At 37.8% G+C, this 13493-nt stretch overlaps 1 protein-coding gene across 2 annotated transcripts in view; it reads right to left on the reverse strand.

Moving 5' to 3' along the window:
* The window catches only part of TAF4B (TATA-box binding protein associated factor 4b), a gene marked incomplete at its 5' end in the record, with an annotated part of 125643 nt that overhangs the window by 99651 nt on the left and 12499 nt on the right, over nucleotides 1-13493 (reverse strand). For both annotated transcript variants that reach the window (XM_080821580.1, XM_080821579.1), the window contains 5 exons: nucleotides 1254-1343; nucleotides 4548-4670; nucleotides 4769-4930; nucleotides 8652-8759; nucleotides 10118-10263. In XM_080821580.1, the coding sequence (XP_080677706.1) occupies nucleotides 1254-1343; nucleotides 4548-4670; nucleotides 4769-4930; nucleotides 8652-8759; nucleotides 10118-10263 (629 nt within the window). The remainder of the gene's footprint in view (nucleotides 1-1253; nucleotides 1344-4547; nucleotides 4671-4768; nucleotides 4931-8651; nucleotides 8760-10117; nucleotides 10264-13493) is intronic.

Raw genomic sequence — 13493 nt, forward strand, 5'->3', positions numbered from 1 at the left:
GAGGGAGAGAGAATCTTGCGTACACTCCACACTGAGCCCGACCGAGGGCTCAATCTTACAACCCTGAGATCACGACCTGAGCCAAAACCAAGAGTCTGATGTTTAACCAACAGCCCCACCTAAGCGCCCCTAAACCAAGTATTTCTAATGGCCACTCCTCACTCCATTATTTCAAAATTTATGAGTCTGAAGTTTAACCAACAGCCCCACCTAAGCGCCCCTAAACCAAATATTTCTAATGGCCACTCCTCATTCCATTATTTCAAAATTTATGGGACAATTCTGTGGTTCATTATAATCCCAGTTCTTTAATGACTTTTAAAATTTCAACTTGATTCCTCTTCAGCTTCTGAGTATCCAAAATATATATATTTTTATAGTCTCTTGTTATCAAATTACTGTTCCACATCAAAATTCTATTTAATTCAACAAATCTTAGAAAAGAGTATGCTTATTAACAACATAAGTCAATTTTTTAAAAGATTTTATTTATTTATTTGACAGAGATCACAAGTAGGCAGAGAGGCAAGCAGAGAGAGAGGGAGAACCAGGCTCCCCACTGAGCAGAGAGCCCAACGTGGGGCTCAATCCCAGGACCCCGAGACCACGACCTGAGCTAAAGGCAGAGGCCTAACCCTCTGAGCCACCCAGGCACCCCATAAGTCAATTTTTTAAGAATAACAGCTTTCCCGCCAAATTTGGCACTATTTGATTTATTATTTCTAGGAGAATATGAGTCATTAGCACAAAGGAGAAGGCCCTATTTTTTTTTTAAAGATTTTATTTATTTATTTGACAGAGAGAGATCACAAGTAGACAGAGAGGCAGGCAGAGAGAGAGGGGGAAGCAGGCTCCCCGCCGAGCAGAGAGCCCGATGTGGGACTCGATCCCAGGACCCTGAGATCATGACCCGAGCCGAAGGCAGCAGCTTAACCCACTGAGCCACCCAGGTGCCCAAGAAGGCCCTATTTTAAAGGAAAAGTCAAGCCTTTGAAGATGTAAGCTTTACCAATATAATCATTATGTTACGTTCATGAATGAGAAGCTAGTTTTGTTTTCCCAAAGTGTTCCAATCCAAAGAATATGAACTATGAACATTCTTAACAGATTGCAACATTTGAGAGCTTTCTCCTACACTGTTAGTATCTTCACATAGCTATCATATTGAAATATTAAGGATTCCAATTACTTTTAAAATTTATTTTAAGGAAATCTAACTCAAATAATTTCTTCAAAGTAACACATAATTTTACCTTAAGAAAAGGAACTAGATGAGGCTGAGGTGAAGACTTGAGTTCAACATACAGTTGTCTAGTAAATTCTTCTGCTTCAATTTTTGCATCCTGAGGAACAGTAGAAAGAAAAATACTTTTAGGTTTACAAATATTTTAACAGAGGAAAGGTATGTTTATTATCTCATGATTGATGTAAGCAGGTAAAAGACCTACCTGTACTGTGAAAACTGCAAGACACTAATGAAAGAAACTGAAGAGACCACAAATAAATGGAACCATACACTGTGTTCATGCACTGAAAGAATTAATACTATTAAGATGTCCATACTACCCAAAGAAATCTACAGTTTCAATGCAATCCCTATCAAAATACCAACAGCATTTTTCACAGAGCTAGAACAAATAATCCCAAAATTTGTGTGGAACCACAAAAGACTCTGAATAGCCAAAGCAATCTTGAACAAAGCTGGAGGTATCACAATTCCAGATCTCAAATTCTATTACAAAGCTATAGTAATCAAAACAGTATGGTACTGACACAAAACAGACACAGAGATCAATGGAACAGAATAGAGAGCTAAGAAATAAACCCACAATTATATGGTCAATTAATCTACAATAAAGAAGGCGAGAATATACAATGGGGAAAAGACAGTCTCTTCAATAAAGGGTGTTGGGAAAATTGGACAGCTATATGCAAAAGAACGAAAATGGACCACTTCCTTAAACCATACCCAAAAATCAACTCAAAATGGATTAAGGGCCTAAATGTGAGGCCTGAAACTATGAAGTCCTAGAAGAAAACACAGGTGGTAACCCCTGGACATTAGCCTTAGCAGTATTTTTCTGGATATGCCTTCTTAGGCAAAGGAAACAAAAGCAAAAATAAACCATTGAGACTACATCAAACTGAAAAGCTTTTGCAGAATAAAGGAAACGATCAACAAAACAAAAAGGCAACTTACTGAATGGGGAGAAGATATTCGCAAATGACATGTCTGATAAAGGGTTAAGATCCAAAATACACAAATTCATAGAACTCAATTACCAAAAACAATCTGATTAAAAACAGACTGAGGACCTGAATAGACGTATTTCCAAAGAAGACTTAGGATGGCCAAAAGACACATGAAAAGATGCTCAACATCACTAATCATCAGGGAAATGAAAATAAAAACCACAATGATATATTACCTCACACCAGTCAAAATGGCTAATACCAAAAGGATAAGAAATAACAAGTGTTGGCAAGGATTGTAGAGAAAAGAAACTGTTGGTAGGAATATAAATTGGTGCAGTCACCGTGGAAAACAGTATGAAGGTTTCTCAAAATTTTTTATTTTTTTTTATTTTTTTATTTTTAAAGATTTTATTTATTTATTTGACAGACAGAGATCACAAGTAGGCAGAGAGGCAGGCAGAGAGAGAGGAAGAAGCAGGCTCCCCGATGAGCAGAGAGCCCGATGCGGGGCTCGATCCCAGGACCCTGGGATCATGACCTGAGCCGAAGGCAGAGGCTTTAACCCACTGAGCCACCCAGGCGCCCCTCAAAAATTTTTAAATTGAAGTAACACACGATCCAGTAATTCTACTTCTGGGTTATTTACCCAAAGAAAACAAAAACACTGATTTGTAAAGATATATGCATTCCTATGTTTACAGCAGCACTGTTTACAATAGCCAAGACATGAAAGCAACCTAAGTGTCCATTAATAGATGACTAGATAAAGAAGATGTGGTATATGCATACAATGAAATATTAGTCAGCCATAAAATAGAATGAGATCTTGCCATTCACAACATGGATGGACTTAGAGGGTATTACGCTAAGTGAAATAAGTCAGAGAAAGACAAATACTGTAAGATTTCAAATATATGTGGAACTTTAAAAAAATAATACAAATAAACAAAAACAGACACAACACAGAGAACAAACTGGGGAGGGGAGTAGGGAGATGGGCAAAATAGGTGAGTGGTTAAAAAAGGGCAAACTTCCAGTTATAAAATAAGAAAATCAGAGGGATAAAAAGTACAGCTTAGGAAATATAGCCAATAACATTGTAATAACTTTTTACAGTGACAGATGGTAACTATAGTTATGCCATATTTTGTAATGTTTATAATTACCAAATCACCATGTTCTATACCTGAAAGTAATATAATATTTATGTTAACTATACTTCAATCAAAAATTAAAAATTTAAGTTAATTGAAATTTTAAAAAATGCTTGGAAGTTAAAAACTTACTTATAGGACTTATAATTTTAAATATCTAAAAGTTTTCCCAAGTGGAAAACTAACCATTTCAAATGTGCTCTATTTCTAACAAATTATAGGTAGCATAAAAACCAGTAGTAAAGATGTTTTAATATTTATAAATTATATTTGTTTTCCAGTGCAATATTTGAAATACACACATTTTCTGCTGGGAAAAAGTGACCATTTTTATACAAAAAATACACAAAATTCTCATTGTACGGTCAGAGAAATGTGTAGATTTTAGTACTTAAAAAAACCCAAAACTGTGTTTGTTGATTACACCCTCAGCATATTTCTTAAGCATAGAATATGAAACATTTGCTAATTTCTACCTTCATCTGCTTTAATGTACCTAAGCAATTTACCTGAAAGAGGATATAAAAAGTGAATGATGTATAATTTAATAGCTAAAAAACATAGCATCTTGGAACTTGGGAACACAAAGATCATTATATTTATTACTCCACTCATCTTATAGAAAAGGAAACTAAAACTTAAAGTTAACTTACTTCCACAAGTTACAAAGTATGTTGTTTGGACTTAGAGAACGGAATTTCACTATTTGTTGATAGCCTGGCTTTCTGGCATTCGCAATTCTATTAACAATCTTTTATTTGACCAGAGTCAACTTTCTGTCCAAGGCTTTTTTTTTTTTTTTTTTTAAAGATTTTTAAATTTGTTTCAGAGAGAAACAGTACATGTGGAGTGGCAGAGGGAGAGAGAGAATCCTCAAGCAGACTCCCTGCTGAGCATGAAGCCTGACATGGGGCTTGATCCCAGGGACCTGAGATCATGATCTGAGCCAAATTCAAGAGTCACAGACTCAACCAACTGAGCCAACCAGGCACCCTTCCCCAAGGCCCTTTTTAAGCTATGGCATATACAAGTAATATAATAGATTAACTTGTTTCAGATTTATTATCATTACATATTAAAAAGCAAAAGCTTACCCCAAAAAATCCATCTACAATAAACCTCATTTAAAGATAAGTCCCATTTAAAACATGTTCTACAAATTCTTACAGAATTTAAGCTTTCATAATACTAACTTACCAAGAGTTGTTCCACCAGTTTCTTCACATTTTGCCCCATTTCTGGGGACTGTGATCCACTACATGCTAGTTTTATTAACATTGCAAGGAAGTTCTTACATTTCTTCACATTTTCTAGCATCGCCTAAATAGAGAAATATAAACACAAATGTTAGCTGGAAAACAGAATTCAAGAAAATTTGTAAAGAGCCATATTCATGGAAGATGGAGGGGAGAGCTTACCGGAGAAAGACTTGTCTGAGCAGATGCTGAGTTCTCTGCTTTGAGACTGGGCTCATTTGAGGGGACAGCTGATGCTTCCAAAGTTGAAGGCTTCAGGGTAGTTACAGAATTCAACGGCTTTACAGGAGTAACTGTGACAACATTCGTTGGCACAGCTACAGACTGAAATTAAAAGTAGTGCACATTTAGATACGTATTACTATGAACTGTACCACAGTGGGTGCCTCACTTCACACTTACCAGGCTACAAATGGATCTTGACATCTTCGCTTTCATGTTACACTCTACTAGTCTAAGACATCGGAACACTGTTGTAAGAGCTCTGGACTTCAGTAGATCTGGGTTTCATTCTCATCTACCTACCTACTTTAACTTTTTCTTTTATGTTCAATTAACCAGCATATCTACCTACCTACTTTTCCCTGACACCTACTAAGTGTTGACCTCAAGCAAGTTACTTAATCTTGCTAATCCTCTGATTCCTGTCTGTAAAAAAACAAGGATAGAAATGGTACCTCCCTATTCTCCTAGGGCTGTTTCTGAAAAACAGTACCAAGAGCATGGTCCTCAAAACAAATTAATAATAATTCTCTAAAAAGAATTTGAAATAATAAGTCTTTATATGAAAATATAGAATATTCTATGGGGCGCCTGGGTGGCTCAGTGGGTTAAAGCCGCTGCCTTCAGCTCAGGTCATGATCCCAGCATCCTGGGATCGAGCCCCACATCGGGCTCTCTGCTCAGCAGGGAGCCTGCTTCCTCCCTTCTCTCTCTGCCTGCCTCTCTGCCTACTTGTGATCTGTCTGTCAGATAAATAAATAAAATCTTAAAAAAGAAAATATAGAATATTCTATTCCACAATTTTCTGCTTTTTCTCAAGTATAAAGCAGAGAGATCTATTGATCATCTTTTATTCAGATAAGCTGCTTTTATGTAGACTATTAGAGTAAGCATAATGAATATTACAAACTTTGATATCTTATTTTCACACTGACAAGAATTTTGGTTAGGTCTTCCACTATCTATTGAAATGAGGTGTGATTATAGCACCACCTGCAGGATAAAAAGTTTAATACAAGAAACCACAAGTCAGGCAATAATTTAGACAACTCTATGAGTTAAAGCAAAAATCTTATTTTAAAACAAACACTGAAAATTACAGAACATGAGTAAAGTTTGAAGGTGATGGGGGAGACAACAGTATTTACAACTGACCCAGAAAACTGAAATTGCACCATGATTTTAAATATTTGTATACTAGAGGCCTACAACACAAAAAGGTCAGGTTGCGATCACCTTTGAGAATATTTCCTTTGCTAACAGCCAAAATAAGTGCAAATGTACACCAAAATTTCCCACCTTAGAAAGACTGGAGCCTATATTAGACGAAGCATGCTTTAAGGGTAAAAATGGGAGAAAGAAAAAACACTGATTAATGATGAAAACTAGAATGATGAAATGTTAAGCAAAAAAGGTAAAATTAAAAATTGTACCTAAGTTAGTAAACTATTATTAAGGTAGATCTCAAGGCAACAATGAAAATGAGTCACCTTCCTATTCCTAGCCTTAGTTTTGCTCTCCAAGGACAACTACTGTGCAGTTTCTCTGAATCCTTTCGGAGACTGTCAAATGAATTTTTTCAGGTTAATCTATAGTAATTAAATACTCTTCCTTCAGTGAGTCTATATTTATTCTCTGCCATTAACCCCTTAAACTACTATTAAAGAAAGCATAACCTAAAACTTTAGCTAGTGATTATGATCACCTTTCTGGACCAATGGGAAGTGTTCCTCAGGGAACCTCAAGGTTCCTCTCCCTTATGAAGCAAATAAGGGTCAATGAAATGTGAGCTCAGAAAAAGCATCCTATTTTTTGTGAAGAGAGGAAGCATTTATGGCATTTCTACTTCCCTTGTTAATATTTTACTGTCTCTAGTACAAAATCTGTCCTTCATAACTCTTTTTAAAGATTTTCGTTATTTGACAGAGAGAGAGATCACAAGTAGGAAGAGAGGCAGGCAGAGACAGAGGGGGAAGCAGGCTCCCCACCAAGCAGAGAGCCTGATGCGAGGCTCAAACCCAGGACCCTGAGATCACGACCTGAGCTGAAGGCAGAGGCTTACTTAACCCACTGAGCCACCCAGGCGCCCCCTTCATAACTCTTTCTAATACAGCTATTAGCTGTACCTTACCAGATACCTGTACCTTCCATGCCAACTCTTCCTCTTAAGAGGCACAGGGAGGCACACAACCCCAGTCTACTCTACCTACTTAATCCCACTGCAGTAATGGGTGGACCATCTTAAACTCAAACATAACTCCTGATATTATAGCCCAGCCCATTCTATTTCCATGCTTTGCAAGACCACACTGGCACTGATTATGAATGTCTGGGGGGTGTGACCTAGAAGCTGGCAGCCTACTAAAGTATCAGAACAGCCTGTAGAGGGCACAGGTGAGGTGCAAACTTGGAGGCAGTATTAAAGGAAGATAGAATTCCATCCTCCAAGATTCAGTGTAAACTGTATCAAGAAACTATGGTACTGTCTCCAATAGGACAAATACACGAAAACCAAGCAATAGAGGAGCAGAGGGATGAATGGAATCACTTGTCATCACTCCCAAAGACACAATGGGGGACCCTGTGCTTCCCATTTCTGCCCACATGGGACACACTTGCACAAGAGGACACAGCAAGAGTTCCCATAAACTAGACACCATGGCTGCCTCCTGGGTACTTCAGGTTCCTAGCGTCCAGGGAACAACAGTAAAGAATCATTATTGTGGCAGGGCTAAGTGACCTGACATCTAGAATAGGTAGGGTTGCTATTACACAATGGAGACTGAGAAGAATATGTGTGGTGAAACTAGGTGATCCAGTTAAGCACCTGCTGGCGTTTCCTTGCCCAATTGTATGACCAGCGGACAAGTCCAGTAACTCTTGCTTCAAGAAAGCATGGGGATTAGGACCTCAGATCTCTCAGGGATGAAGGTCTGGTCACACTACCAGTTAAGTTACCAAGACCAGAAGAGTTATTAATTGAGATTAGAGGGAATCTAGAATGAATAGAATAGGGTAGTGAAGGAAGGACATGATGACTATCAGCCACAGTGGTGGGGACTGTAGTTTATCCTAGTACCTCCTCTTCTTTGTTTCCCCAAGGAAGAAACTCACTGGAATCCCAAAAGATCTGGCCTCTAACATGTTTCAGGAAGTAGATCCCAGGGACACAAGAAGTAAACCATGATATGCCATTAAAAGGAAATCTGTGTTGTCTCAGCTGTTGGGAACGCTATTATGTCAGATGCCAATTCTTTCAGAGTTTGTTTCACCTACAGAGAATTACCTTGCCCAACAGCACAACTCTCCCTATGGAGTTGACAACCAGTGACTTATCACAGAGGGCGAATTAAGGCCCAGGTGACCAATGCTAGCACAGAGTAGAACAACTCTGACAGGCCATATTTCCTCCAATGTTCTCCACCCAGTTGGCAGAGGCTTTACTGGGCCTGCATCTAGTTCAAAGTCTTACTCTCCTTCCCTTCCACAGATATTAATAACTAATAAATACCTCCTATGCCAAAATTCTATCCCAGCAACTGCTTCTAGACACACTGACATATGGTTATTAGATGCATTTGCATTAATTTAATACATTCAAATAAAACTGATATTTTAAGAATATACACCATCTTTATCTTGTGTTTTCCATATCTCCAACAGTTCCCACTTTGATAAGTATCACCAAATATCACTGACTTGCTTTCTTCAAGGTCACATGGTCATTGTGGCAACTTATACATCTGGTAGGAAACAGCTAAATGAGAAAGAAGATGAGATGAAAAACCAGTGCATGCATGGACACAAGTCAGTCACAACTTACTTGTACTGAGGAAGGCTTTGGAACAGTGGTTACCACAGTAGTTCCTATTTGTGCCAATTTTTTAACAGGTGCCACTGCCACTTTCTTAATTAACTGTGAACTAGAATTCTGGAGGGGGTAGAGAGGAGAGATAATAGTCATCAGCATTAATAATTTTAAATCAATCAGTACTGCAGTAAACATTAAACATTGAAACACTTCACCATAGCAAACTTCTTCGTTATAATTGGCTTTACAACCTTATAGATTTTAAGCACATTCACCACTATGAACCTAACCGGTCAACTGGCCAACTGACACCCATTTCGTATTCCTAAGAAGGCAACTGATTTAACAAATAAATATCACAGTATTTTAGCGTTAAAATCTTGAACTTTATTCTTTGGCTTATAGAGAAGATAAAAGTATTCTTATTTATCATCTAATTATAAACAAAAATCTGCTACCTATATTCTCAACTCACAGCAGCTGATAAAGCAAATTAGAAAGGAAAGGAGCAGCTATCACTGAAAGATAACAGTAACAGAGAATATAGTCAGGAACCTAGAACCAAATACTAGGGAAGCATAAAATGAGGGCTAGCAGGGGAAGTGGACAGAACTACCAAAGAATATTACCACAGAATACTATGCAATCCTTCATTAGGATGAGCCTGACTCATCAAGAAAATGTTACACTACATTCAGCATTTTTTATTTTACTGAGAAAGATACCATTAAAAATTTTTATTGTATTTTTTTGTTTTTATTGTATTTTTTCTTTTTCTTTCCCTTTTTTGTGTAAAAAAATTTTTTTAACCTCTGACACACAAGATAAATTTTAGTTATCTGGAAAAATTATCATGTATGTACTAACAACACCAACTAATGAAATATTACAGATTTCTGAATTTCTTAAAAAATCAGTCCTGTAAGATATGTATAAAAATGAATACCATAAACTGTAGTGTTAATATTTTACCACAAACTAAAATTGAAACAGAATGATTATTTTCTTTCCATTTAGAGATACAAATAGCCCACTGAACATTCCCTTGATTATTCCCTTGATAAAATCTTTGAATATGAAGACTGAATCATTATTATTTTAGTAATTACCAAATGATAAAACTAAACACCTTAATTAACATGTTTAAAGAAAGTGGCTTAATCGGGGCACCTGGGTGGCTCAGTGGGTTAAAGCCTCTGCCTTTGGCTCAGGTCATGATCCCAGGGTTCTGGGATGGAGCCAGGGAGCCTACCTCCCCCTCCGCGCTCCCCCCCACCCCCCGGCCCCACAGAGAGCCTGCCTCTCTGCCTACTTGTGATCTCGGTCAGATAAATAAATAAAATCTTTAAAAAAAAAAAAGAAAGAAAGAAAGTGGCTTAATTCAAAAAGTTGAGCAGAATCTTCTATTATTTTTGACAAATACATACACATTTATATGAAGAAAATAGCTGGAAAATTAAGGAGAATTAAAAAATTACCGGCATTGTACAGATTTTGACTGTATGAGTATTCGCTGGTACAGCTGGCCTCGAAGTCACGTTAGTAGTGGTCTCTGCTCTTGTCACAGCTTGCTGAGGAGATACCAACATCAACTGGCCACTGTTACTTTTGATCAAAACTGTTCCTAGAGTTAAAAGAAAACAAAACAGGACTTCTAAGCTAATAAATGAAACAATCGTCATATATTTTGTGTTCTAATCAATTCTTTCAACACTGTAAAATGCTTTGAAAAAGTGATTAATACATACTGAACTCCATGTATACTAATTATTATGTAATATGGAAAAAATGTTTTCACCCAAAGCTACTTAAAAGAAGCCAAACGCTTTTCCTTCATGACATCATACTATAAAACAGTAAGATGGTATGGTAATAGAACCAGACTACACAAAGTAACCAATGGAATAAACTGGAGAATTCCAAAACAGACTCATGCAGATATGTCATATCAATTTCTCCTAGAAGGCACTGCAGATTAGTGAGAAAAAGAGCAACTATTCAGTAAATAACACTGTGTCAATAAGTTATCTATATGGAAAAGGTTAAAAGTTTCAAACCACACACAAAACCCCAAGGGCATTAAGAATACAAAGGTAAAAAGTAAAACCTTTTAAACTCTTAAATAGTGTAGAAAATTATCTTTCTGAACTTGGGATAGGGAAGAATTTCTTAAATAAGTCTGTTGCATTCGAGTATATTAAAAAAAAAACTTTCGATTAGCAGAAGACATTATCAGGTTAAAAAAAAAAACAGAAAACAAAATGGGAGAAAATTTTAGTTCACTTATGTTCAAAGGACAAATATCCAAAAGGCCAACAAAACACAGATGGCAATGACAAGGAAAAGTAAATTAAGACCACAGTGAGGTATCTATCACTTTGTATCTACCTAGACAGACAAATTAATTAGTCCAATGACAATATGAAGTGTTAGATGTGCAGCAACAGGAACTCTACCATCTTGATGATGGTAATATAATTTGGTACAATTGCTTTTTACATGATTGTGCCAAATTGATTCCCATTCGCACACTCTTTAACCCAGTATTTCTAATCTAAAGAAATTCTTGTCCATGTCAGCAGGAGGCACAAATAAGAATATCCATAGCTGAAGTTCCATTTCCAGAATGGGAGCATGAAGAGCTCAACAAACCTGCTCCCCAGCAAAGGAAGCATAACTGGTGAAAATTATTTTTAAAAACAACCATTTAAAGTCTTTGGAGATTGCCTGAAGGCATACAGAAAATGACTACCATTATTAAAGAGGATTTACTAAAACTAAGTAAGCAGCCAGAGACAGTGGCATCTGAACCATGACTCACTCCCTTTCCCTTCTCAGATCAGACAGTGTGGCAAACAAAGAGCCTCTCTTCCAAGCTCCCAGTTGAGGGCTATGGTATCTCTTCGGGAGGAACAGGCCACCAGCATTTCTGATCTCTCCCACACTGAGCTACATACAGCAGAGGACAAATTTGAGACAAGTGCATCCAAAGATTTCTAGGCTTCTTTTACTCATCTCCACTCATAAAGGGATGGCTCTACCTCATAGATGGCACACTAAAAGTTTCTGGACCCCACTCTCCCTCACCTCAGTTTTTTTGTAGGATGGAGGTTCCATGTTGGAAGAAGTAAGTAGATAAAGACAAGAAGGTGGTAGCCCAGTACCCCACTCTTAAAGCAGGGATATTGCCCATAAAGAAGCATTCCACAGTCCTGATGCCGGCTCCAAATATCTCCATAAGGACGGTGACTGTATTTCAACAGTGGGGAAGCTCAAAGGTAAGAGAACTCTCAAATACAACAAAACAATTAAAATAAGGATGGTGGCTTCATGACAGATACAAGCTAAGCCATAGGCCCAATGCTAGTTTATCAGAGAAAACCAGAAAAACAACAAGTAAGAAGGGCCCTCTTGATGTCAGAGCAAACCTCAAACAATAACCTCAAAAATTATCCCTTTAAAGGAGCCTAAATTCAATTGAATCAGACTATGGAGCAAGTTGGGCCCTATGACATTGCTGAAAACAACAGGGTAATTGGATTGCAAAGGAGAGCCTAACACCTGGCTGTGATACCAAGAGACACAAAACTTTGAACAGAGAAATCAGAGAAAGTCAAAAGACAGCCCTGTTATCCCAGGGTGGTTGAGCTTATGTCCAAGGTTGTGCCTTCTGAGGAGCAACATCAAAGGGTACCCACTGTGGGGAAAAACAGACTTCACCAGAATAAAATAGTCAGACACTGGAAAAAAAAAAAAAAGCAAACAACAATAATACACTCATGGGAACATGGGGCAGTATCCAGAGTTGTTGCAATATATTAAAGTTTTTGAAGATTTTATCTATTCATTTTTGAAGGGGGACAGACGGAGAAAGAGAAGCAGACTCCCCACTGAGCAGGGAGTCCAATGCTCCATCCCAGGACCCTGAGATCATGACCTGAGCCAGAGCAGACACTTACCCAACTGAGCCACCCAGGTGCCCCAATATATTAGTTTTGAATAACAAGTTACACAACATGCAAAGAAAAAGAAAAGTATGACACATAGAGAAAAAGGCAGGCAACAATAATGACCTATGAGAAGGACTAGCTGTCTGATCTAACAACAAAACTTCAAAGTAAACATTATAAATATTTTCAAAAGACTAAAGGAGACTATGCTTAAACAAGTGAAGGAAGGTATGATATCATCAAACAGAGAGTATTGCTAGAAAGATAGATATTATTGGGTGCCTGGATGGCTCAGTGGGTTAAGCCTCTACCTTCGGCTCAGGTCATGATCTCAGGGTCCTGGGATCGAGGCCTGCTGAGCAGGGAGCCTGCTTCCCCCCCTCTCTCTGCCTGCCTCTCTGCCTACTTGTGATTTCTCTCTCTCTGTCAAATAAATAATTTTTTTTTAAAGACAGCTATTATTAAAACAAAATAACTTCTACAGTTAAAAAATACAACAACAAAAAAATCCACTAGGGGGATTCAACAGTGAAATCGAACGAGGAGAATATCCGTGAGCTTGAAGATAAATCAACAGAGATTTTTAAATCCAAAGAATGGGGAGAAAAAAGAATGAAGAGGGGCACCTGGGTGGCTCAGTGGGTTAAGCCTCTGCCTTCAGCTCAGGTCAGGATCTCACAGTCCTGGGATCGAGCCCCACATCAGGCTCTCGGCTCAACAGGGAGCCTGCTTCCCCACCCACCTCTGCCTGCCTCTCTGCCTTCTTGTGATCTCTATCAAATAAATAAATAAAATCTTAAAAAAAAAAAAAGAAAAATGAACACAGCCTCAGAAAAATGTGTACCACTGAAAGGCACAGCAACACAGGCATAATGTGAGTACCAAATAGGGAGGACAAGAGAAA

Source organism: Martes martes (genome assembly GCF_963455335.1).
Source record: "Martes martes genome assembly, chromosome: 13".
NCBI lineage: Eukaryota > Metazoa > Chordata > Mammalia > Carnivora > Mustelidae > Martes > Martes martes.